The 26678-nt window shown below is 34.6% G+C and overlaps 1 protein-coding gene across 1 annotated transcript in view; it reads left to right on the top strand.

Moving 5' to 3' along the window:
• The window catches only part of ELP4 (elongator acetyltransferase complex subunit 4), a 154553-nt gene that overhangs the window by 50512 nt on the left and 77363 nt on the right, over positions 1-26678 (top strand). The window contains exons 7-9 of the mRNA XM_069804006.1: positions 2107-2295; positions 16605-16713; positions 19427-19533. Coding sequence (XP_069660107.1) covers positions 2107-2295; positions 16605-16713; positions 19427-19533 — 405 coding nt within the window. The remainder of the gene's footprint in view (positions 1-2106; positions 2296-16604; positions 16714-19426; positions 19534-26678) is intronic.

The following is a 26678-nucleotide window of genomic DNA, read 5'->3' as shown; positions in this document are numbered from 1 at the left end:
CCTGACAGAATTATTCTCGTAGAAATTCTGTTACTGGCCAAAATAAATACATCTGATATTATCTGGTGTTTTAATATCTTTATCTTTTACAACTCTTATGATTTAATGTTGTGAAACAAGCATCTGTAATCCTTTATCCAATAAGAGAACTGATACTCTGATACAGTTTTTCTCTGTTTGTATCTTGTTCTTATGGGTGTTCTTCATAAGAAAAAAATATATTTCCCATTAAAAAAGTTTCTGTAAGTTTTATGTATGTTTGCTCTGAAATGCTGAAATACCAGAACACTTTCTCTGCATGGCCAGTATCCATTATATCTGGATAAAATAGTTTTCTTAAGTGTCTGATTTTGTATTATTGCTTAAACACACATCAAGAAAAGCATGAGTCTGCACTTATTAGAAGTCACTAAAGAATATTAGACTAGCTTCTATTTTTCCTATTCTTTTTAAAACTCTGAACATCTGAGCCTAACGAATATCATACATAGAAGTCAGATTGCATCGTATTATCCTGTGCTATTATCCTTATCTTCATAGTAGTGTAAGAAGTTAACTTTACAGAAGTAAAGCCTAAAAGGCTGCAAAACATATATCGCTTTCACAAAGCTTGTAAGTGAATTGGCAGATTAGCTCACTGTCTAAGCCATGAGAGTTGGATAAATGCAGAGCCATGTGGTACTAACTGTGTTTCACAACTCAGGCTCTGTCTACCCAATATGGAGAAGGAAGTCTTTATAAGAGTAGCCTCTTGTCTTGTCAAAACCTTTCCTCTGGATTTCCAGAGCAGCTGTGCAATGTTTTGTGCTTGATAGTTACTGTTCATTCCAGCTGGTGGAAATGAATATCTACAGTTTATCAAAGCACTTTGCTGTAATGAAAAGTACCTGGAAGCTTTTATTTATCTAAACTAGTGTTTTTTATATATATATATATATATATATAAAATTAAAAAAAAAAAAAAAAAGCTGGCCTTTAAGTATGAACCCTGAACTCTAGGAATGTATCTTCGATCACCTTGTACAGGAAGTCTTTCAACAAGGGTGCTTATTGTCTCTCTCTCAGCTGTTAATAGCAAATATACCTAAAATCCTTCTCAAAGATCACCAGGAAAGGTCACATCAAATAAGCAGAAATGAGATTTGTCATCATGAGACATGACATTTGACTTTATGTAAACAAATTGCAACTCCGGCTTCATAATCTGCTCCTTCAGAAAAGGGGCTTTATCTTAGCCACTGCCTCTGTTGGATGCTTTTCTGCCAGCGTACTGCAGGGCAGCAAACAGTCTTTAGGTAGGTAACACATGAGGCTGCTTAGCATTTTACATGTCAAAACAGCTTAGATTCTAGTAGCCAGTAGCTAACTAAAGCAGATCCAGAAACACTCATGTCAAGGACTTTCAGAAAGGTGTAGTCCTTAAGAGACAATCTACTGATGTCTCCATCAGCCTCTGTTTCTCCCTAGTTGTGGGTAAACCTTCCTTCATTAGTTGGGAGGAGTTGGCAGGAGTGTAGGTGATACTTAGCAACTTCTACAAGAGTGAAAGGGCCATGCGTTGGTGAGGTAGGCCACCGACCTTGCTCATTTAGAAGTAGCAGAAAAAGTGAAACTGAAGCTAACAATCAGCATAGTCAGGTTATGAGAGTAGCACAGCGGAAAGTTGAAAATAGAGGGAAAAGTTGTGTTTGATTACTGTCAGGCCCCTCCAGCAGACCAGTTTAGAGCTGGTCGTTTGCACATGTTTTAAGGCAGTGATGGTGGAGAGAAAGGACATAAAAAATCATAGTATTGTTGGATTTTGTGTCAGAATATACTTACATTTAGCTGGTTAAAAAATACAGGTTAGTAGTTTTCAGTATTTCCGTGCTGTCTCTTACACTTGTACTTGCTTATCTGGCATAGCTTGATATCTAGTCAGTGAAAAAAATGCCCTTCCGTTTGTAATTTTTATGAGATCACCTGAGATTAAGCTATGATTACGTAAACTATGTCATTATTATGGATATGAATTCTATAAATTGTATTTTTTTAATACATTACATGACATTTTCCTCCTAATGTTTAAAAAATAACAAGTGGCGCTTTTTTCTTTTTTTTCAACAGAAGAAACTAAAGAATATTTTGCGGATAGGAATTCAGAGTCTGGGTTCCATGTTGTGGGGTGATGACATTTGTAGCAGTGATACTCCTGAACATATTCATAGCCTTACAAAATTCCTGTATGTTCTCCGTGGCCTTCTCAGAAAATCTTTGTCAGCCTGCATCATCACAGTGCCCGCTCACCTTATCCAGGTAGGAATACTGTCTTTGCTATATTTCATAGCTGACACATCAGTTAGTTAGCAAAAATCTAAAGTTTGTGGTAAGAAAATAAATGCAATTTTGGACATTTTGAAAACTTTTTTTTTCTCAAAGGGCAAAGATAAAACATAACTTCACTGTTAGTGTTTCTATACTTTCACGGGACAGTCGTGCTGCAAAATCTACAAAGACCTACGCATAAAACCATCTTAGACACAGTTTTGCCTTATATGGGTCTTAGTCTTTTTTGAAAAACTATCAAAATTTCAGAAACTGTAAAAAAGCAAAGAGAATCCTGCTAGTAATCTCTTCCTTAGGTTTTTTTTTTTTTTTACAACATCCCTACACACTTTTCCACTGCTATCAGAATGCTGTTTAGTTTCAATACAAGACATTTCAGTCCACTGTGTTCATCTGTCATACTCATTATGATGATGTGTGATGTTGTTTTTAAAGCCAGGAACTGAAAGATACGGTTTTATACTTTAATTCTAATACCCCCTTGTATTGGGACCGGGAGCAAACTGGTTACGGTATCAGAGTAATTATCCCAGCTGCAATATCAGAAGCTGCTAACAGCACCTTTCCTGAGAGTATATGGAGACTTAAATGTATCTTCTGGAAATGAACTATTTTAGCAAAAGGAAAAACATACATAGTCTTTTTTTCTGCAAGTGGTAATGTAACTTACAAAAGCAAAATTATTATTCGCAATGAACAATGAACCTATAATTTTAGATATTAATTTGATTTGACTATAGTAAAAAAGTAGTGGATAAAACCTCATAGTATGCAAAATATTTTCACAGTAGATGAGTTTATCACTAGATAAATCCTATCTTAGGTAAGTACATGACTCTCACTTATGTATTGCATTTTGTAAAGGTGTTTGAATACCTGCAAGTTTTATTTATCTAGATACCTGATGCACTTACTGCTTCAAAAATAAAGAAAGAAATTTAATTTTCTGGTTTTACCATTGCAATCAAAAGTCTATGAATATTCCTCTTGCAGTGCAAGCCTCCATCTACTTACTTAGCTTCTTTTAAATATTAGATGGCAGTTTGCCTTCAAAAAGATTGACAGTAAAATTTAATGCAACGAATAGAATTTGTGGATGTGAAACTAGCATCCTTCTTTTTACTCATTAGAATTACCTGTCCATAATTGGGACACACAATCAGTTTCATTGTATTCTTTTTTATATATTATGTCAATGAAAGGTACAATCATATTTTAGACAAGTCCAGAAAGGTCTCTAAGACACAAACTGAAGGACGAAGTTTTTTGTTTGTTGCAAGCTTATCTGGGAAGTTGATTTAGGTTTTGTGTTTATAAATTCCATATAAATCAATTCCCATGGAGTTAGGTTTGAAATTATATCTCATTTTTTAAATAGCTGATTTTTTAATTTTAACAGAATTGTTTTACAGTAAGTGCTAGAATATTCTGAATAAAAAAGAAACATTATTTCCAGAATCTTTGCATAGCAGCCTTAAACAAATGAGAGCATTAATTTTTTTTTGAATTGTTAAACTTCATGTATCCTTCTTTAAGCACTAAACTCTGGAGAAAACTGTCATTAGGAGGAGCAAAGCTGCTGAGGGTTCCTTATACCCCACATTACTCAGTTCCCAGAGCCCTGCTGTGTAGTTGTTCCACTCTCCAAGAAGCCTGTTAAAGAGCCCCTGAGAGCATGTGTACAGCCCTCCATGTTAATAGTTAATTGGTGAGGATGGCAAGATGAGAGGACAGCCGAACATGTGGTCTCTCAGGCTCAAGCCGTAGACAGACCTTTAGTTATAATAACAGCAGCTGCTCACATTCTCACAACCCAGCTACTCACCATTCTGTTGCTGAGGTTTCTTTCTGGATTAAAAAAGTAAAGAAAATATCTTTTCTTTCCAAAAGAATAAGAGAGAGGGATTTTTTTTTTCCAAGTGCATTTCTGTATATGTATTTAATTTGATCAGAGTAAGTTCTAGCATATGCTTTCTCTGTTGAATCTTAAAGTCAGTACACTGAAGGCATAGAAAATGCGTGCTATTTTTCTGAAGATGTAGTAAATTCCACATTTATTCCCTGAACTACTGTTTCTGTATTTTCTATGTTATCTTTTGCCTCCCAACTGTATTAATTAGGTGGTCTGCAAGTAAATTCTTCACATGAATAATTTCCATGAAGGTAAATATAAGTTCAAAATCACATTTTAATCAAGGTTTTGTCTGCGTAACATATACAGAAAAATAGATTCATTTTTACCTGCTTTGTCTTGAAAAAATAGATTTTTAGTGATGATTCATGCCATATCTTGTCTATATCAGCCCTCAGTACTAGTTGCTCCAGTGAAGAAGAAATAAAACTCACAATTGGTAGTACTGTTTTTAACAGGGACGATGTCTTTCCAACCCAGACTAGTTACATTTTTTTATATGTAGTATATGAATAAGGTATATATATGGAATGTGTGTATATATATATATATATATATAATTTGAGATTGGTTTCTTTTATATATTTTGCCAAATACTTTGCATGTTGTACTGTGACAGGGAGTTCCACAAATTAAATCTACCTGGTTTCTTTCTTTTTCAGAAAGTTTAATTTGGCGTTACTTCTAATAAATTGTATCTTTGGTTTTGGCTGATGAGACAGTAAGATGATGCTCCCTATTTTATCTTTTCTATATTCTGATAGTTTTGTATTTTTTCTCATGCTGCCTCCTTAATCTGTTTTTAAACAGTCACTTTTCTTTTAATCATATTTTACTTTGTTACAGTAACATAATACAATAAAGCTATTATTGTTTGTTCACTTTTCCTACATTCTAATGCCTGCTTTGTCTCTTTGATGACTACTGAACATTAAACAGTGGATTTTTCTTGATGCTTCTCCCTCTGTGGTACACATCCACCAATGTGGCTCTTTCATTATTCCAGATATTCATTGTCTTGGATTTAATAACTTTGAATTGCATTTATCCAAAGATGATGCTCATTCACCCAGTTTGATGGGACACTGAATGTCTTCACAGTCTTCTGTAAGACTATATTTTTGTAAAAGACAAAAAATCTGGCTGTGTACAGTTTTTTCAGAATAATGTAAAGAAATTGTAGTCCACTAAAGAACACTAGATTCTTTGTGTTTTATTGATGAAACTTCTAGTGCAAACAGCGCATGAAGAAAAACGAAAATTCTCTTTTCTCAACCACAAAAATAGGAATACATTATTCTGGAAGAGGTTTTCAAGAAAATGACACTAAAAACTTATCCAATTATGAATTTTATTCAGATGATGTGTGACAAGTTTTACTTGATTGATATTTTCTACCGATTGAACATACTCTTATCTTACACTGTCTGTCAGGTAATAAATATTGAGATACTTACGAGTATGATTAAAATAGTTGATGGAAGGTTATTTTTCAAGTCTTTCTACTGCTTCTTGAAAATGTATTGTGTCTATGAAATCAGATGGTGCATTTGAAAAGGTAAAATTACTTCCATTTTTAAAATCTAGCATTGATCAAGGAGGGCAGACTGAAGAGGAATTTCACTTGTTGTTACACTTTCCAAATTTAAGGAATATTATAAAAAATAGGAAAGACTGTTTTTTATGTTGATAATCTGTGCATTTTAGTACCTAATTTGAAAAAAAAAAAACTTTTTGTGCTACAGAGTGTGACTTAGAGGACTTTAATGTCACTATTTTATACTTGCAAAAGACCTAAATTAGAATTTAAAATATTTTCCTATTGTATTTTCTTCTTTTTCTTTAATTACTAGAAATCACTGGTAAATCCAAAAACATCTTTCCCCCAAAATGCTAAGTAGTGTTCATAATTCTGTTCCTGTTCTTCCCAATTTTGTATCACTTAAGTAATATTTTTTTGAGTAGGTTATTATTTTCACTGGGAGAAAGTGTAATACTTTTATTAAAGCCATCCTTTATTTTGAACTTGAAGCTCTATTACTGGTAAGGACTAACAACCATATTAGTCAGCATGTACCAAGGGAAATTAATTGACTAATGAAAAGTCAGTATGAATAAGTCTTGTTACAGAACCTGTCCTCAGAGTCTGAAGTTCTCTTTAGCAAGGTATTTTCATTATTTCATCCAGTATGTTAAAAAATTAATTTCCTACAATATTAATGTTTTGATGCTTTGAATTCACTGAAGTGCATAAGTCCCTGTATGTAGTTCAGTGTAGAAAAATTCAGAAACAAACCTTTTCACATCCATAGCCTTTTGTGTTCACACTGAGGAATTTAGCAGCTAAACTCGAAGTCAAGCAATAGAGTGCTTTAGAATCCATTGCTAATATAGGATTATAAGATGTGAACTCCTATAGCTTGTGAATTTCTCACAGTTTGAAATCTTTATTCCTATGACAAGAGCTAAGAGTGATTGCCTGCCTTAGAACTCTTAACTTCTGAGAGTTCACAAGTGTAAAATGCTGAATAACCTTCAAATAAATGTATTTGATGAGATAGCCGCTGCACACGAATTTGTATTGAGATCAAATGTCATGTAGTTTCTATATCATAGTTAAGCGAGCTTTCGAAATTCTCTGCAAAATAGAAACTGTGAAGATGAAATGGTCTTTATATTTTTCTATATTGGGGTTTTTTTTACTTGCTTTTTAATGTTGCGTGTTGCTTTTTGTTGTATGTGAGAAACACAGTTTAACAGTCATACAAATAAATATTGAGAGTCATGATTTTATGACAGGTATTCTTGGGTTATCCACATAGTTTTCAGATATGAATATTCTGGTTTGGATATTCTAGACATTTATAAAAGCACCTTTCAAATTATGATCAAGTAGGAAGCTCAGAGAAGTATACAATTCAAAATTTAAATTGTGGGACAGTAAGTAATTTTGCTTTCAATTTCTATTATTGTTGATAGTATTTGCTATAATAAAGTTGCAGAAGAAATAGAAATATTTTGTTGTTTAATAAAATAAGTTTATGGTTGCCAACAGGCTGTATTCTACCTCTACCATTTCTGATTTGGTAACAACTACCCATTTCAAAAACACATACAATATACATCTGAAGTATGTTTTTGTACCCACATGTTAATTGTCTTTTAACTGACTTAACTATATAATGATGAACAGTCACGTTGTATGTTAAAATTGCATGCCTAAAACAGCCTTCTCATTTTAATAAATTTTACTTTTTAGGACACTATATACGCATCCTTATCACCATTTCGTCAACAGTCTTTTAATCAAAAAAATGACTTTTCCAATATGAATATGTTAAACTTTAAAAGTTAATTAGTATATGCAACATTGCGATTTTATTTTACATTTTATGTATATAATCTGAAAATACACCTATGAAAACTTTAAAAAATTAGGTGAGATTTAGAACTAAATCTTTCAACTGCAATATTAGACCTAAACAGTTAAATATCCCATCACAGTATGGAGATAGTCATCTGTTCAAGCATATGGAATCTTTTGGCTACTGGACTAAGTAGTTAATATAATGCCCAGTGTCCAGACATGGACACAACTGTTATGGAAGCAGAAGGGAAGAGGCTCATGTATTGAGCCCATTTGGACACTGATAAGTAAAGATTAGAAGAGTGACTTTAAATAATGCAGGACAAAGTAGTTATCTGCTTTAAGCAACTAATTCTCTTAGAAAATGGATGGTAGTATTGTTTTTCTGAAGCAAAACTATTTTTTTCACATGAGTAGAAGTACAAGTTCTTGAAAAAAGTGCCCTGTGAATCTAGCATTAAAGATGGGGTTTATCTGTTGTCTCTTACATTTCAAAACAAAGAACAATAATTTTGTGTAAAACTATTTTATATTTAAACTATTGAATATGTATTTCCTATCTTAAATGATTTTCAAATAACTGAATATTGAATTTCTGTGCATTGTTTGCTTAGAAATATTTTTATATGAACTTCTGGTGTTGTTTAAAAACCTTGATATTTCAGAATCTAATTTTATGTCTTTTTGTTTAGACCTGCTCTATTAATTACAATATAATCATAATAAAAAGGAATACTGCATCTTTAATGATGTTTTTGTGCCTGTGTAGTTAAGCTTTAATGCTAGGGAAAAAAAAAAGATTAAATTAGCCTTGTAACCTCTTTCTCTTCCAGACTGATGATGGAAAATAAAAGCTCTTAGCCACAGAATGTAACACTTAGAATTAATATTTAATTAGACCAGCAAATTGTACACCGTGGCTGAAAGCTTCCAAAGAGTTGTTAGTGCCACAATTGACCTACAAGTTTAATAATAACTCACTTCTAGGAGCAAGTGCCAGTTCAGCATAGTGGAGCCACTGTAAGAAAGTCCTGTGAGATTAAAATCAGCAAACCAAATGGCAGGCGAGGATTCCTGGGATGGAGCCTTCTGGAAAGCTGGGAGCTGGAGTAGCTTTTCAGCCAGGATTCAGATGAGAACAGTGGGCAAAAAAAGCTGATCCCTCCTGTTCTGGGAGCTTCTGGTTGTAGGCCAAAATCCTAGAACAGATTTTTTCTAAATGTTCTTACTGCAGCTATTAATTTATATCACAAATCAAGTAATGAATGGCTTATCTTCATCTTTTAATTAAGTTTTAATACAAACATTATCACTGAATTCTCTGGTCATGCATTTTACTCATAGAAGAAGGGCACTTTTTTGGTATGACTTGTGATTTAGTATGTTTGTGTTGCAGAATGTTTCATTTTATAGTATCTTATTGCTACGTAAAAGGGCTCTTGTTATAGTACGATATGAGCAGTTTATCATAATATTGTGAAATACGTAAATTAAATACAAAATGTGCATATACTGTAAAATAGAATATTTTGAAGGTTAAATAGCTTAATCTTGCCGTTCATTTTATGAACAATTAAAATATAAAGCCAGTAACTCTACCATTAGATAGCCATCTGAGCCTTAATTCTGTGGCAAATTATTCTAGTGAAATAGGGCACCATAAGTTCAAAATTGTGCAAACACACAGCAACAGACTGAGGAAGGAACATTCTGCATTATTTATTGGCTAGATCCTAAATAATTAAAGAAATGCCTACTCATTAGTTAAAAATTAAAGCAGGTGAGAACCTTGCCAGCAGAGGGAGCAGTCATGTCTTTCCTTAGGTTCCCATCGTTTCCAGCCTACCCATCATTTCCACCCTACCTCTTCTTATTGCCCAGCCAGTTTCCCATCTGGACCTGCCTTTGCCAGCCTGCTCCTGATGACAGCCTATAATTTTATACTGAATAAGGGATTAGTTTTTTAAATGATTTTATATTTCAGAATCTTGCCACTTGATTACCAACATCAGTTAGATGTTCCTTTTGATATTTGTGTACTGTTAATTGAAATAATAGTGGAGGATCTTTTTGGTTACCTGTGCATAAAATGCGATTCACTGTTTAAAGAATTAAAGTTGCAGCAAGAGTTAGCCTTTCTGAATTGGTAAGCAAACTGCAATGTCATTTTCTTCAGGCAAAATGGCAACAAAAGGAACTCCTAAACCTTTTTCTTATAATGAATAATTCCCAATGGAGTCATAGGATTTTAGATGGTCTCAAATACATTAATTTCAGCAGTTTTGTTATGGCTTGTTTGTAATATGACTTTCATTCTGTCAGTCTACTTTTGCAACTGTATTTTATACTGCACTACGTCCAACTTGTAGCATTGAATATTTTATGAGTTTAATTTCGTAAACAATTCTGTTCAAATGGTCATTTCATTTTTGTGATAATTAAAGACAAATAATAACATACAGTTTTCTATATATATGCTTTTATAACAATAAGACAATCTCATTAATAAGGACCAGATAGTGTTCAGGGGAGACACTGGGCTCATCTCAGCCCAGATCTTGTACTAATTTCTTCCCAGCTCCTCACCTGTCACTGGAGAAGGGCTCAATCTGGCTTATTTCACCTATCCACTGCGCAGGTAGATGCATCCCAGAACCGTTCATAGGCACATGCAGCCTGTGCTTTCAGCTACTGAATGCTAAGGAAATAGTCAGAAGAGAAAAGCACTGAAGAGGGATTCAGCTCAAAAAGAGTCACCCTTTAATACCCTGTACATCTGTCACGTCTTTCAGCCAGATAATGACAGGATTTTCAGCACCCAGCTTTCTGGGCTTTGACTCCCACATCATCTTCTTGATACCACCAAATATTTTCCTGGTACCCCAAAGCCATAGATGCAACTTCCTAAACCAAGCCTCAAATAGAGGGGGGTAGACAGGGCTTCAACGAAAGGCTGAGTTCGGTTCCCAGCTCACTGTTGACTGGCTTGTGACTTTGGACAACGCACATGACATCTTTGTGCTTGTTACATGACTTGTAAATGAGGAATGCAGCACTTGCCTGTCTTTTGTAAAGGACTTGGAGATCAACAGATGGACAGTTTGATTTAGACTACATAGTCTTTGTTCTCACTTTCGTTTTTGTAGGCCTCAGCAGCAACTGTTATTGACTTGCTTGTTTTATCTGTATTGAGTCATCACTCATTTCACTGTTGGCCTTCAGGTCTTCCCTCCAATGGCAAAACAGACATACTTTTTATTTTGTAGGGTGCCAAGGTTTGCTGGCATTAGATTCTTTTATAGTTCAAGTAATAGACAAGTCCAGGCCATCCATCTTCAGTGAAGATCCAAAGATTTTTCCTTTAGTGTGTGATATTTAGTTTTTATTTCCTGGCTGATTATTTTTCCTGAAAATTTATCCAGAATTTTGTAATTGGATACTGTGTCGTTCGCCTTCATCTGATATATTTGATAATAACATGGCAGAGTTCCCATAGCAATGATAGTTTTTTAGGCATAAGTTAAGGAAACCATGGCTCAAACGTTTCGAGATTCTAAGAAACAAAAATAGTGGTTCTGACTAGTTTCACAGTTGAAAGACTCTTGAGTTTATATAGACTATCATGAAAAACATTATTAAAAGCAACTTTAAGGGAACAACCAAATCTGGAATTAATACATTGTGTAACATATTGGCCAACAGATGCTTTGTTACTCCCTTCCCATTTTTACAAGTACATTGCATCTAATTACCTGCTTGTGTCTTCGCTACATGTCCTTTCTTTGCTTCTGTAACTTGTATAAAATTATTCAAAGATACTATTCATTGCTTGAAATTAGTTAATGTAATACGGTGTACGTATAAAGAAATCAACCACAATTGATGTCTCTGTGATTTCAGCCATACGAACAGATATTTTTACTTAAGTTCTATTATAGTCAGTAAGGTTCTTCAAAGGTAAAAGAAGATGCCTAATCAGTCAGAATCCCTAAATGTGGATTTCTCATCACTGAAGGCATTGTAGTTTGTAGAAAATCCTTGAAGTGTATTTCCAGGATATATGTCTTCCAGCAAAGACATCACGCTTGTATTCAGTTTTCTTGTGATAGTGATACAGATTTCTACATACCAAAATTTGTTCATGTACTGTTGCTTATCTTATATTCCAGTGGTCTGAATGTACATTCATTTTAGAGCCAAAATTCAAAGTTCAGTTAGTAGATTTGGTATGTGCAAGCACTGAGAACAGTGCTAATCAACTTGGAGTCAAAATAAGTATAGAATTTTATACTTTACAGTCTTTGTTAATTACTGATATAATGCTTTTTGGCAGAACAGTTATTAATCTTTTATCTTCAGGATTCGTGAATAATGAAGAAGTAGACAAACTGTATCTCTCTATAAAACTAGTGCAAGGGCCTAATACCTACCTTCTTTTACCAAAATAGAGTGTATGGGTAATTCTGAGCAGTAATTATTAACAAATGGTGATAAATATTTAAGCCATGTTTCTTAACATTAATAATTTATCTTTTCACTTTAAAATCCTTTGGAGATTAAGTAGTAATGACAAGTGGTAAATATTTGTATATTGTGAAGTCATTACCACATCATTGTGTGATAATCTCTAAGAAAATACCAGGAATTATTTCATCTATTGAATATCCAGACCGTGTTTCATTATAGTCCAATGTGGCTGCCTGTGTTGTAGTACTAAGCTTACTTCAGCTTTATGACAGAATGTAACAGAAACAAAAAATGGCACAACCAATTTTTGAACTTTTTTTTGAAAATTCACGCACCAAAATTTGCTTTTAAGTTCATAAGGTTCATATTACATTGCATGGACTTGCTTGCTTGCTGTTTGTTATTGAGACCTTCTTTCAAATGAAGTGTCAGGATTACGGGACTCACCTGTTGGTAACAACACAAATTGTTGCCTACAATTAGAGTTTTACCTAGACTTGGGGAGAGTATCTGAATTCATCTAAATTCTGTGCTGTCATACGGAACATATGCAACTCACCATTTAACCTGGGTTTTGTCTCAGTGCTAGCACTTGTTTGTATTAACTCTTAGTTATATGTTTTAAAATAAAATCAGTGATGGGATTAGATTATCGGAATGTAAAGGTACAAATATAGCCCTCTACCAAAATATAGGCCTAATGTCTCTTTGAAAAGAGACATAGTCTTAAAATACCTTATTTTCAAGTCTATATATAAATCAGTGTTAAAATTATGTTAATGTATTGATCAGAATACAAATGCAATTATAGAAAGCCCATGTGATTCAAAAGCTTAATGTATTTATACAGGTGCTAGTTGGATCTCATTGTAGATCTTTTAACATGTCTCTTGTTCTCCTTTTAAATGTTGAGATTGTTTGTATGTACTATGTAGAAAAGTTGAAGCCATTCTAAGAAAATTTTCCATTCTTTGACTTTTCTTTACTTAATGCAGCGCAAGGACAGAGAATTTAAACATTTTTATTATGTAAATTTTGTGAGGTTTTAAATTTCTTTAGAAACTGACAAAATACAAATGGGAGGACATATCCCTGGGTGTTAGAAAAAATTTGACAGGAAATCAGAGGAGAACTAGAAATTAGAGCAGAGTTGAAAAGACAGATTTTTCCTCATACGGAATCCAGATGAACCAAGATTGATTTGATTAATAGTAGTAATGATAAAATTGTGGTACATTAAGAACCTAATCCAGTAGAAACACCCAGTATTAATTTCAGTATGTAAGTTTGAGCATACAGGCTATACATATATTTGTGTTGGTAGAATACCATGCTTTATACTCAGACACAGAAGATTATACTTTTTTAACAGTTTTATTTGTAAATAAGTATTTTTATGCACAAATAATTACTCAAAGCTGTGTAGATTCTGCAAGTAAATTAGTAGGACAAAGCAATCTTTTTTGATAGTTGCCCTTCCCAAAAGCTGGTTAAAAACGTATGTATGGTTCCCATTTACATATCCAACTAGCTACATGGATTTTCTTGAGACGTTGTTTTGAAAGTACACTTTGGTTGAGCCCAAATATTGCAAGTTTGCGCTTAAAAGAAAATGTCTGTCAAAAACAGTGAGCACAAAGTAAGATATAGAATGGATGCCCAGCCCAGCCTGCACAACAGGGTTGCTACCATGTTGTTAGAATAATTACATTTTGGCTGAACTAACTAATTTAGAAAAACTGCAGTACACCTAGCACAACTGAAAACTTTCCAGGACTGGGTTGGGTTTTTTTTATTTTTTAGTGTAATTTAAAACAATACCTCTTCTAGCTGCCAACAAACTCTTTCCCTGAATCTCCCCATTCCTGGCTTCCCTCCTAACCATGTCCTGGCTCACCTCCAGAGCTGCCAAGTTTGTGCCAGAAGCAGGAGGTAGATTTGTATGGGGCTGGAGGAAGATCTGGAGCTCTGTTAAATTTTCAGGCCCAGATGGGGCAACATGATTTGTGTGTTTATGTCAGTATGCCATACATCACAACTATCTGTGTGCTGACGTCAGCTTTGATTGGACATTAATGTGCTGAACACTGCAAACTAGAAAATACATGATAGATACAGATCTATGGCAACAATGCCACATAAGCAAATGTTTATTTGGTGTGGCAATTCACTGTGCAAAATATTTCCCAAGATACACTGCATTAAGCCAGGAGAATATTTTGACACACTTTAAAAACAAAAACAAAATCAACATGGGCAAAAAGACTACGATTTAAGAAAGCAAACCTGTTCAGAAGAAGAGCTGAAACCAACATATTGAAGTATGCATCATTAGGCAAATATTGAATTGCTATCCCTCACTTTAATCTTTCCAGAATTAAGACCAAATAGGAAGGATGCTATTCTTATGATATGCAGGACTGTTAATGATGAGGATACCTTGCTGATGGTTGAGCATCTTTCTATCCACAGTTTTTGTAACCCATTGTTATCACAACCAGCAAGCAAAAAAAATGGACAGCAAACATTTTCTCGAATGATAGAATATTTTTCCTATACCAAGAGTTTAGGTTAACTTCCAGAAATCATCAGTGTTTGTTTGTTTATTTATGTAACAATTTTGTGTTTCTTGCTTATACAAATAACATCCAGCAGCCTGCTGAAGAACTGGCAAAATACAGTAATTTCTGGTCTGTGGATTTATAGAGGTCACTGGCTACTTCATATTTATATTTATATGATCTTTCTGTGATTGCCTCTGTAGAACAATGTGACCAAAAGTTTCCATTAAAATACAGTATACTGTCTCTCTCTTCCTAGAAGAGGAAATACTTTGCAAGTCAGCTTTAATGTTTCAGGGGTGGATATAATAACAAAGTTTGGGGATTGATGTGTCGGGAGTGTTCTTTTAGCTCAGATCATTTAAGTTATTCCTTAGAAAGGAAATTCTGTAGTATAACACTATTTTATAATTATCCATCATTAGACTTTGTAGGTAAAATTGAAGTTCCCTGATTCCATAGGGATAGATCATTTTGGCCTGTGCACAAGTAGCGGCTTTGAAAAGAGACCAGTCCCCAGGATTTAATGCCATCTGGCCCATAAGGTGGGGAAGGGAGGGGGTGTAAAGGTACCATGGGATCAGTGGATTTAGGTCTTGTAACCTGAGCAGATTGGGCTGTGCAGGACAGGCCACAAGTTACTTTATGTAGCGGTCAAAAAACAGAATTCAGATTATTATTATTTGATGGGAGTAGGAAATGTTCACCTTTCACGTCTGCTTCATAGGCTTCTACGTGGCTAGGAAATACGCTGTTATTGAAACGTGTGTTCCTGAAAGCAGTTGGTGTATTGGTCACCATTTTAATAAACCTGTATGTCAGTACAATGCATAGACTTTTCTAACATATCTAGGGATGTTTCCCTTCTCCTAATTACTTTATAAATTGTTATTATCAAATAGTTTATCAGTATTTAAATTGACCTTTCATAATAAGCGTCGGTCATGTAGTTTATGAAAGAAGTGCAGAATGTACAAAATGCTTTAAAATTAATAAAAAATACAAAACTACAATTTGGAGTTACTGAGCTAATTCTTCATACTTGCAATGGGTATTTTGAGGTGATTGATCTTGATACCCCTGAAAGTGTGATGGGTATAGCACCTACAGCCATCAAGAACAAGAGCATACCAGCTGTCCAGGCAGCTTTAAGATAACTACTACTTATCTTAAAGAAATATTTTGCTTTTTAGCACAGATTTGTCTCCTTTTTTTTTTTGCTCATTAAATACTGACATCGTCGAAGCATTTAAGAACATGTTACCCTGAGTTACCTCTGAAGATCTCTGTTGTGACCTTTGAATGTTGCTTTCTGCTATATAAAAGAAAACTCTGCGGAAAACAGCTTATTTAAGGCACACGACAGTACATTGTTGCACAAGACATAGGGCATCACTTATAAATCACAAACATATTGAGAAATGGTAATGCAACTGGAAGGTTTAGATTCATACGTTGCATAGAGAGGAACTTTTAGAAAGAAAAATACTAGAGAAAATGCTTTGGTTTTCCATGTTGTTTGACTGATGACCAAAACGAATAATCACGTGGGTTGTGCTTGCTCCAAATATTAGAGGTTATATGCCTAAGTGTATTAAAACCCAAGATTTTCAGAACACAAACAAAAGCTGGGCATCTGACTCATAGTAGAAGTCAACAAGAGGTGCTTACCTGCCACGTAGCTTGTAAATATCTCTGATGTGAGCACATGCTTATGGTATGAAGATTAGGAAAATATTAATTTAGTGCTGAGTTAGCCCTTTTATGGTTTCTCCTTGTCAAATACATGTTTTCTTTAGAGAGAAATTTCAAGTCTTTTTTTTTAAATGAAAAAAGCCCTCTAATGTAATTTCTAAGTATTGATGACCTATTTTTTCCCCACAGTTTGTCATTGAGAAGACCAAGGCTTACTCTATGAACATTAATTACCTTTTTCATCTCAGGATGTGTATTTTGTTTCCATGTCTTACAGAATAAAGCAATTATGGAACGTGTAACAAACTTGTCAGATATGGTAGTTGGTCTTGAATCATTTATTGGCTCTGAGAGAGAAACCAATCCGTTATACAAGGATTACCACGGTAAGTTCCATCTTTAGCAACGCAGAAAGTCTGCCCTGAGTGTTTCTAGGGCACTTAGCGGCTTACCCTCCAATTGGGTATCTGCTATAAAGTAGCATTTGATTTCATTTTAGAATATACCCCTTAAATGTTTCACCTTGCTAACCAGTCTTGAGTTAGGAAAATTTTCAGTAAAGTGCATTAAGGCTGCAAAGGAAACATGGCAACTCCTTGCATGTTGTCAAGCCGTATTACTGAGGCATGGCTCAATCAGATGTACATCTCAACAGGCAGGCTTTGGGGAATTCACATGCAGAGGAGGCTTGGCAATCATCTGACCAGTGAGCTGAACTTGTCATGAAATCAATACTTTTGATCTGCCAAGTTTTAAATAGAGAACATGGAAAAACATATATTATATTAAGGTGAATAAACTGCTAAATGATATGCTATATAAACGTTATCTAAAAATAATGTTCTATTTTTCAGCTTTAAGTTACGGCACATGTATTTAAGGAAATGAATATGGATATGTGTGGCATGTAAAATATGAAACTAATTTTGGTAAAAAGTCATGTAGCCTTTCAAGTGATTTATCTTCAAAATGTGTAATGGTGTTTAATCTTGCATTTTGTTTCCCAAAGATTTTGTTAGCAGTTGCAGCAGAACTATTTAAATTTTAAAAGATTAGATTAGAAGTTATGCATAGCCAAAGCAGTGAATAACAAACAGTTTTAGCTAATCTGGAGCGGTGCTCTGAGTGTGCATAAATTACAGCTATTATTATTGTGATACTACTGTAGTTCCATGGAAACCTTTAGTTGAAAGTAAACTGCTTATCCGAAACCTGCTGTAAACATGTGAGTATGTGGCAGTGTTTTCCATAGCAGAATGTGTAGAAAAAGAAGCAAAGATGGTGTTGAGACACCACTGTGTGTATGCAGGCTGTAATTAATAAATCAGAGAAAAATCTTTTTGGCTATGAAAATAGTGCACATTTCATTATCTGAAGAAAGGTGAATGAAAAAGAAACCATGAACAAAAGCTAGAATAATTTGCCTAATTATTTTTCCAACTGTATAATCGTGATGTGGCATTTGTTTATGCTAACATAATTCTGTCAATTCGATACTCCTTTTCTCAGTACTGAAGAGATCCTTTAAGACAATGTGTGTTTTAGCAGTTACTTCCTGGTTTCCTGTAAAAATGTATAATAAATCATTTTTGTACTATGTAATAAAAATTATAGGCCAATATACGTAGCTTTTGATTTTTAGGCCACCTTAATTTAACATTCTGAAAGTAGGTATTTTTTAACGGTTTTAACTTTGTGGATTCTTTTTGCTTAAGAATATATTTTAAGATGATGTGTTTACTGCAGATGATGGAAGATTTTGACATTACTCAGGAGAAGTTTGATTAAATTATTGCATTATTTAATGAATCCTGCATTAATAATTTTATTAAGCTGCCTGCAAATTTAAATGGTTGAAAAGTCAACAAAATAACAAAAGAATTATATAGATGATCATTAAGTAAAATTTTTAGAATACTGTATATAAGCAACCCTGTGTTATACCTGCTGTCCCTGTATATAATAATTAGATTTTGAACTCAAAAGCCAAACAAATAATTCTTATATGTCACCGGACTGGAGGCAGGGATAGAAGGTTTCAAAGCGTAAAAATATTTTTGTAATATTATTGAGAATTTTTGTAATTAGTACCCATAAAAATTATGCTTTTTAAAGTATTTCAGTTTTAGGAAACTTTCTTCCCTTATTCTTCCTTTTAAAAAAAATAAAGAAAACCCCGAAAAAATACTTGCCTTATTTTAAATTAGGGGTTTAGTGTTTGGGGGTTTTCTCACAGCTGCCGTTTTCAAGTAAGATGTCTTTTCTAAATGTTCAGTATTTCCATTTAGATGCTGGCTTTATGAATAGCAAAAATAGGCCAGTAATTGAGAAGCCCTGTAGAATTTTCCTGGTTTTCAGATGTAGAAAATCACCCTTAGGTTGTTCAGAAACTATATTAGGCTGCACAAAAACCATCCAGCGTCCTTGTCAGAAAAAATCAGCTTGAGTTGCAGCTGACAGAATGCAGAGCTTGCAGTGCACCTAGTACTGTTAAAAACATCTGAACAGCTATATAAGCTTCCTGCATGAAGAAAACGTATTTCTCCTAGGATGGCATGGGGGTTAAAATTTATCGAAAAGCATGATCTAAACCAGCATTTTCCAGGAACTTTTTTAAAGTCATTTTCAGGGCGCAAAATGAAGTACTTCTCATTAGAGCTTCAGTGGTTATCAGTAACCCATAAGCCTTGTTTTGCTGGCTGCTTACTGGTGCATTTAATAAAATAAAGATCACTCAGTGGTGCCGTGGGCAGCATGCAAGGTGATAGCCATATTTGCTTACTGTAAATACAAGAGAAAATCACACACAAACCGGCTGTAGTTTTGACAAGTATTAAGATCCCTCTTTACATCTGTACTTCTGTACCAAAGTGCAATTAGTTTTCCTCGCACAAGGATCTCTGTTTATCTTATTCTGCTTGATTACTTGAGTATAATCGCACCGTTTGCTTCATTGCTCCTGGTAGTAAGCGCCAGTTTAAAAAGGGGAGGATGAGTGTGTGTAAATATACAGAATTCTGCTGTAAGACTCTAATTTATGCATCTGGATGACAGCATTTTCTTAATTTTTTTCCCTCCTTTACTCTTTCTTTCCACAAGGTTTGGTTCACGTACAGCAGATTCCTCGGCTTAATAGCTTGATCTGTGATGTGTCAGACACGAAGGACCTTGCTTTTAGATTAAAAAGGAAGCTGTTCACCATTGAGGTAAGAGAAACAGTTTTGTTTCACTATTTAGAACCCAAAAGGTGGAGCTAATCCCATCTCTTATGTTTCGTTTTGTGAAATACATAAAATATGCATCAGATGTTGTAAATTCATTTCGTTCTGGTTTTGCTGTTCAGAATGGTTTTATAAAATATTGTAATATGCCTCCTGATTAAAAATGTCTCATTTGCTGCACCAAATTGGTCCGTTATAAATAGTTTATTTTGGTTTAAAATGTACATAGAAAGTAGGCCACAACCTTCAATAACAAAGCGTGACATGTTCCTGAGGATGTCAGGAGCATATTTAATTAAATGTTAATGACTTGCTCTTACTTGTGTTAGTGGGTGGGAAAGTAGCTACATGTTATTACCCCAGTAGAGGGATTTTAATGTATAATGCTGCCTAAAATTGTGTGTGGTATGAGGGATAAGTGTCCTTATCAGCATTCAGAAACCATTTTCTTTGCATTACTGAAATCACCTTTCGCTCTTTTATGTCATTTTAAACACAGTATCATTTACACTAATGTCCTTAAGTAAATTTCCTACTAAATTTAAACTTTTTTCTGTGACCTTTATGCAGACAGTCCTGATAGAAGGCAGTAATACAAAAGATGTATTTCATTTTAATCTTGCTAAAGAGCAAATGAACATAGCACTATTAAGCAATTAGAGCTGATGTATTTATTAACCAAGTAATGCTTAGAGATGGAAGATGGCTTTCGGGGTGATGTGATAGTCATCGGTACAGTCTGGGCAAATTTTTTTTAACAAAGACATAAAACAGCCAAGCATCCCTGACAAACCATTTTGTTTAATCTCTTTTCAAATGAAAAGCTCTTAAGCAGACCACTTGTCTTAACTGCTTGAAACCATAAAAAGAGAGAATTGCCACCAATAAATTAGCATATTTTTTACTCCATCACCAAATGATGGTCAATGTGGCTTGGCACTGCTTTGGTGTTTGGGACTTCACCCTTAAGTGACCACTTTGGCCCTTATTTGACCCTCTGCCCTTTTTAGCTGGCCACTTGATAAGGTAACTTAAGGGTTCTCTCTCTTCACTGCCTCCTCCCCTTCACAATTGCAAGTAGCCCTAACCTATAAATCATTGAAAGGGCCCTATCAAGTGACAAATTAAGGTGCCCTCCTCCTAATTAATGGTCATCAATGTCTTTAATTATCTAATCCTATTGAGAGTAGTTAATAGTTAATCAGGCAGCCAGTTCTTCATGCAGGTCATCTCTGCATGAGTGCTAGAAGTTTCTCAACTAGAGGTATCCTCTTCAGAAGCCACTTAAAGGCAAATACGTAAAGGAGGGCTTTTTTCCTAAAGACATTCCTTTATAATGTTTCTCACTTTCCAGAGAATGCGGTTAGTGAAACCAGGCATTGTGAGGTATTAAACCATTTTAACGACTGCTTTTGAGCAGTACATTAGAAACAAAAACCTTAATAGTCTGTGTTTGGTTTTAAAATACAAACGTTCTTACTGTTTTCAGAAGTGCAAAGAAGCGTGCACCCTCGTTTCACAGCACAGTAAATTCTCATTTATTATAGCTATGAATTAACATATTTGGGGTTTTTTTTCCTCACTGTGAATCCTGACTCAGAATATAATTTTTTCAGTCATCTGAATTTGGGATTCTAATTTGTAATGTAAATTGGAAGCAAAAAAAAAATACCTTAGCAGGAGGCTCTGTAAAAAGAATTGAATTAGCCATAGGGCAGAAGCGTTGGGAACAGGGGTGTAGTGGAACTCTTGAAACAACCTGTTGCCCTAGACATGCGTAGATGACCCACTTGTACAACTTCTCCCTTCATTGCTGAGCTGCAGCCCCTTTTGAATAACTTCAGGTTTGGTTAGAGATATGCTTTCTATAAGCTGAACTGACACAAACTAGCCCTTTTTGAACATGTTATATCACTGTCCTACTGTGATCTTCCTGTACACATTTCACTGATCCATAATACATATGTTTTTCTTCCTCATACTATTAGGGGAGGCAGACTACAGCTAGGCAGACTACAGCAATGAGGTCAATAAGAAAATGGGAGCAAGGGAAAATTGAATTAAGAAGGGATGTGAATACAGTCTTCTAGAATGGGTTTCTGCAGTTAGAATGTGATGAGTCAGCAGTCAGGTTTGGTTCTGGTGGTAAAAACATAAAGCAGCACAACAGTGTGCGTTACAAGCAACAGTGTGATTTATACAAAGTACAACTAAGTTTATGACTTCTTTAGTATGTAGCTTAAATGTGAAATGAAAATATATTTTGAGTACGTTACAGTTTTTGGAAAGCTTCTGCTTAGTTATATATACAATTTAGGGTAAAAATACTGACCTCTACTTGAAATGCCACTTTAAAATCATAAGAAGCATAAAAACATAAGAAAAGTTAGAAATATACAACCTATGATTTATGATAAAACTTCTCCAAAAAGGATTTTCATCACTAGACCATTCTTTTTTTACAGTTTAAAATAAGAGCATGGGACACAGATTTTCTTATCTCTGGATTGCTCACCAGTTAAATAACTCTTTATGGTTTGGCCCTCATCAGTAAAAAACCTTAAATGTCAAATCTGTTTTATTAGATTGCAGTTTTGTGGGAGGGACTCCGCCTCTTTAGAGTCTGCAGAATCATTTAACTGTTTCAGTTTTTCTTGTATCTTCTTCATCAAAATAAGATTGACTGAAATGTATTCTAAAGGGATTTTTTTTAAATTCAGGATGAAAATGGTTTTTAATGAATATTTATGAGTGTTCATTTTCCATTTGTAAATTATGAGGTCGACCCTTTCCAGGAAAACTTAGACGTTTATGGTAAAAGGTGCAGTAGCCGTATCAAGCTTTCCCAAATCTTCATGTTAGTTACTAGCAATATATTATTATATGCAATATTATTAGAGATCTGTCTTATGTGCATACCACTTTAAAGGACACAATTTTGAAGTTAGCCTGTCTAATCCTATTTCTTCCCACTTTGGAATCTTAATTAGAAGGAGATAAAAACCATCATTTGACTAAATTATTGTCTTGAATCTGTAGCAAAAGGTATAATCCGCAATTGGGCCAATTAGTGTACCCCATAGTTAGCTATGCTGAGGCAGGAAACTTGATTAGATCTGACACCAGCCTAGTTCCCACTGTTGTTTTGCCAGGTATGATGGTCAGACTTCAAAGGGCTTGAGGCATCAGCAGGGCAAGGTTTGGAGGCCAGCTTAGGTCCGGTCGTTAATCTCTCTGCTAAAACCACAGCAGCCCTCGCACAAAACAAGCTTACACGACACAATCATGCGGTATTAAAGTTTGGGTTGAGTCATGCCAATTTGCCTTTGATTTTCTGATGATTGACTAAAAGATGGCTACATGACTAGACACTTACTGAAAGTTTACTGATTAGGTAAGTTCCCCAAATATTTGAAATATTTTTTGATTTCTCAGTTAAATGATATGACAACCCGTTCATCTTAATGAAACTTTTCAGCAGAATTGTTCTTGAAGTACTTTTTGCTTTGTTTGCAGCGCTGAATGTAACTTTTATCAACATTTGATAAAGTTTGTAGGAACATTATGTTCATAGTTTTATTTGATAGAACTTTATCTTTGTTGTTCCAAAGCCTTCTGTATCAAAACTAAAGGAATCTGTGCCTAAATTTGGTTTTTTCACTCCTCGAAATTTCTAAGGAAACGTTGTTTGTTATTTAGGTATATTTACAATCGCGCGCAAAAAGGGTATTTCCTGTTAATTATTTTCCACCTCACCATTGCGTAAAGCGCTGTTCCACGGCTGCGATTACATAAGTGTTCCTTTCTTTTGCAGTCTGATTTGTTGAAATATTGCAGTAACAGTGACATGTTTCCATTCTGAGAGAAGCCTAAGGCTGCTTTAGTATTATTCCAAATGATTGAAATTGCCATCTTGCTGACTTTCCCTTGGGCAGTTTAAGGCCTGTTTACTTTTGTATTTGTTTCACATGTTCCCTCTGAGTTTGTCTGGCAGGACATCATTACCTGGTTTGACAAGACAGTTGGAGAAGATTCATATTTGATTAACTCCCTTTGTTACTGTCTGGTCAACATAAACCTCTGAAATTATGTATTTAGAGTTAAAATTTTTGATAAATTCAGTATGTTTGCAAATAGGAAAGTTTGTGAGGGGTTTTTTTTAATTCCCTAGTTTTGCTTTACTGCAGATTTTTTAAGTCTTCAGGTAACAGTCAATTGTTAATAGTATAGAGAATAAGCTTTTTCCTACAAGTTGTGTAATATAGTTTGTCTAATAAATAGTTGTTGTGAATTATTTTTTCTGATTTGATCAATACACAAGAGCCAGCTAATGTGATTTTCTTTTTAATGGCTATGTAACACCTGTGCAAACCAGAATAAAAGTCCTTAAAAGACAGCTCAGTTTGAAGCCAAGTGTCACGTACTACATAAAGAATTGCCACACAGCAAAAATAAGTAAGTTTCCAGGAGATTCTTTTCTGAGAGGTGTTTCCTAACAGGAGGAGAAGAAAGTCAGAATTAGAGGAGTCCTGTGGCAGGGAAGTTGCTGGTTTCTCAGTGGCAGGCAGATACAATATGGTACTATGGAGCACTCTGCAGTGCATTTTTCCTGGTGGTAATTGCCAGAGTAAAAGGTTATGTCTTTGGAAGGAAACATAATCACAAAACCCAGCAATTGAGTCTATATAGGATTAAAAATAAATATATGATTCCAAAGGCATTAAAATAATGTCCTTTCTTCATCGGTCAATAAAGGACTATCAGAAAATTAGTGTTTGCCAAAATAAGCAAGATTTAATTGCAACTCCAGATATTCACGCGTATGCTATGTGTCCAGCATTGGTATTTGGAAGAAGACTTAAAACTCTTTTCTTTAAAGATGATGAATCTGGCAATTAAAAACAGGAAATACATCGTAGGTAGCTTCCATCTGAAATCTCTGTGGTTTTGGGGTTTTTTTTCATTCTATCCCTTTTCATTGCTTATTTTATGCAGACTATACTGTGGTAAACTTCTTATTTGCAAAGGAGAAGCGCAGTTAGCCACTGCTATAGATTATTTACCAAAACAGGTGGGTAAAACGAAGTCAGAACTGATGTCTGTGGTGCTTCAGTGTGGTATTAGCATAGCACGAGTTTGGTCCTAAGTGACTCAGGAGATGGTTATGTCACCAAGTGCCAGAACTGTGCTCCCAGAAACATTTTGTAATTATTCATTAAACACATCAAGAACAGGTATGGACATAATGGTTTAGGGTTATTCATGAGCTATTTCTTCTGCAGGAACAAATCAACCTTGTCACCAGTACATATGGGATCAGCATATATTTAAAATACACACAGGTGCCTTACCAACCTCTGTATCAGTGAGAATTAGAAAGTGTTCCCTGTACCTCTAATAGCATCACTTCTTATAGGCTTCTTCCAAGAAAATTTGAATCAGCCTTCATTAATGACTCACCCTAATCCTGATCATATTTCACTGATGTTTATAAAGTTGAGTAATTTTGTAAATAAACAAACATTTGAATTAATGAACTATTTTAGGCAGTATTTTAACAAAAAGAATCTGTGAGCCTGAGAGCTGACAAAAGGCAAAACATTGGTTTATTAGAAATTTAAGTGCGGTGGTAGTTCTATAGCAATCAGTCCGTAAAATACGGAAATGAATTCTTGTTCGCTGAGATAAAGTTCACACAATGTTACACCAAAGCTAATATATGCTACACGATACATGTTGTAATACTGGGAGCTTAGTCAATATGCCTTCATATATAGATAAAAGCAACTCTGTATTTTAAGATCATGCACTGGGGGCATTACAAGACTTGACCCCATGTTAGGGCCTTACAACCTCCGAACGGAACCTGCTTTTACCAAGGCAGAGGCTAACACAGGTGTGACCGCCTGGCTGCCCAGTGCCTGGAGCGTGGATGAAACTTTACAGGTATTCCTGGTTCAAAGGTGAAACAGAACTTTTCTGAAATGTTACAGAAAGTGTATTTCTTTAATTTTCTAATGTAATAAAATCGTTGGGGCCTCTTGTGCCCATGTATCTGAGAATACAAGTCCCCTTGGGGCTTACGTGGAAAACGTCTCTTTCTCCTCAGCCTGCCTTGAGCAGATAGCATCATACCTGGCAAACTCTAGTACTAGATGTTCCACTTCAGCTCAGGGACTCAAATGCAGGGAACTCTGCATATAAAACTAAACTTTCTGACAGAGAGAGGCAAAGCATTGTAATAAAATTCAGCTGAAATTTATGCCAGTCAAACCGCAGTTGCATTGATTATTCCTGTCCATCTTCCCTGTTATATTAATAACGACATTTCCACTGGCTTATTTAAACATAATTCAAAGGATAGTAATTATAACACCATAACATTTTCTTAATCTGAAATTAATAATACTGCAAAAAGATTCTCCCGCAAAACTAATTCTGTCATAATTCCAAGCTCCATTTTGCATTATTTCATCTAGTAGCCAGTTCAGGTTCTCTTTACCTGGTATGGTGTACTTCACTGAATTGTTTTGTCAGATGCTGTCAAGCCAACCTACCATTGTTAAAGAAAATCAAACTAAATCATTTTGGCATGAGCCTTCCAGGAATAAGGCACAGAATATGAAGGGTTTGATGAAATCAAGGATTTGATTTCAATATTGTAAAAGACTGCCTGTCAAAAATGTATTACATTCTTTCAAACAATTTTGAATAAATAAATGTGTTTAAAATTGTGACAGTACAATTTAGATAAAGTTTTGGGAGATTATTTTTAAATTATAATAACTTGAGGTAAAACAATACTTGGAGTGCTCCTATTTAAAAAGAAAAACCCTCTGAATGCTAATGGTACATTGAACTGAAATCAAGTAATAAGTTTTATGTGGTATATGGAATTTCAGAACACTTGTATCTTATGAACATGTGGAAAAATTTAATTTGAAAATATCACCTTCTTATGTAAAACTGAATAATGTAAATTAAAACATTTCGATATTCTGAAGATGAATACAGGAAGGTACTGTTAACTTTCAGATTGCGTATGAAGATTTGTAATATCCGGAAATTTATTTCATAATCAGTTTTGTTTTATGGGTTGTTTGACATTATGCAAGTATAACGTGAGGGCT

The sequence above is a fragment of the Haliaeetus albicilla genome, chromosome 16 (genome assembly GCF_947461875.1).
Source record: "Haliaeetus albicilla chromosome 16, bHalAlb1.1, whole genome shotgun sequence".
Taxonomy (NCBI): domain Eukaryota; kingdom Metazoa; phylum Chordata; class Aves; order Accipitriformes; family Accipitridae; genus Haliaeetus; species Haliaeetus albicilla.
This window is presented reverse-complemented; position numbering and strand designations above follow the sequence as displayed.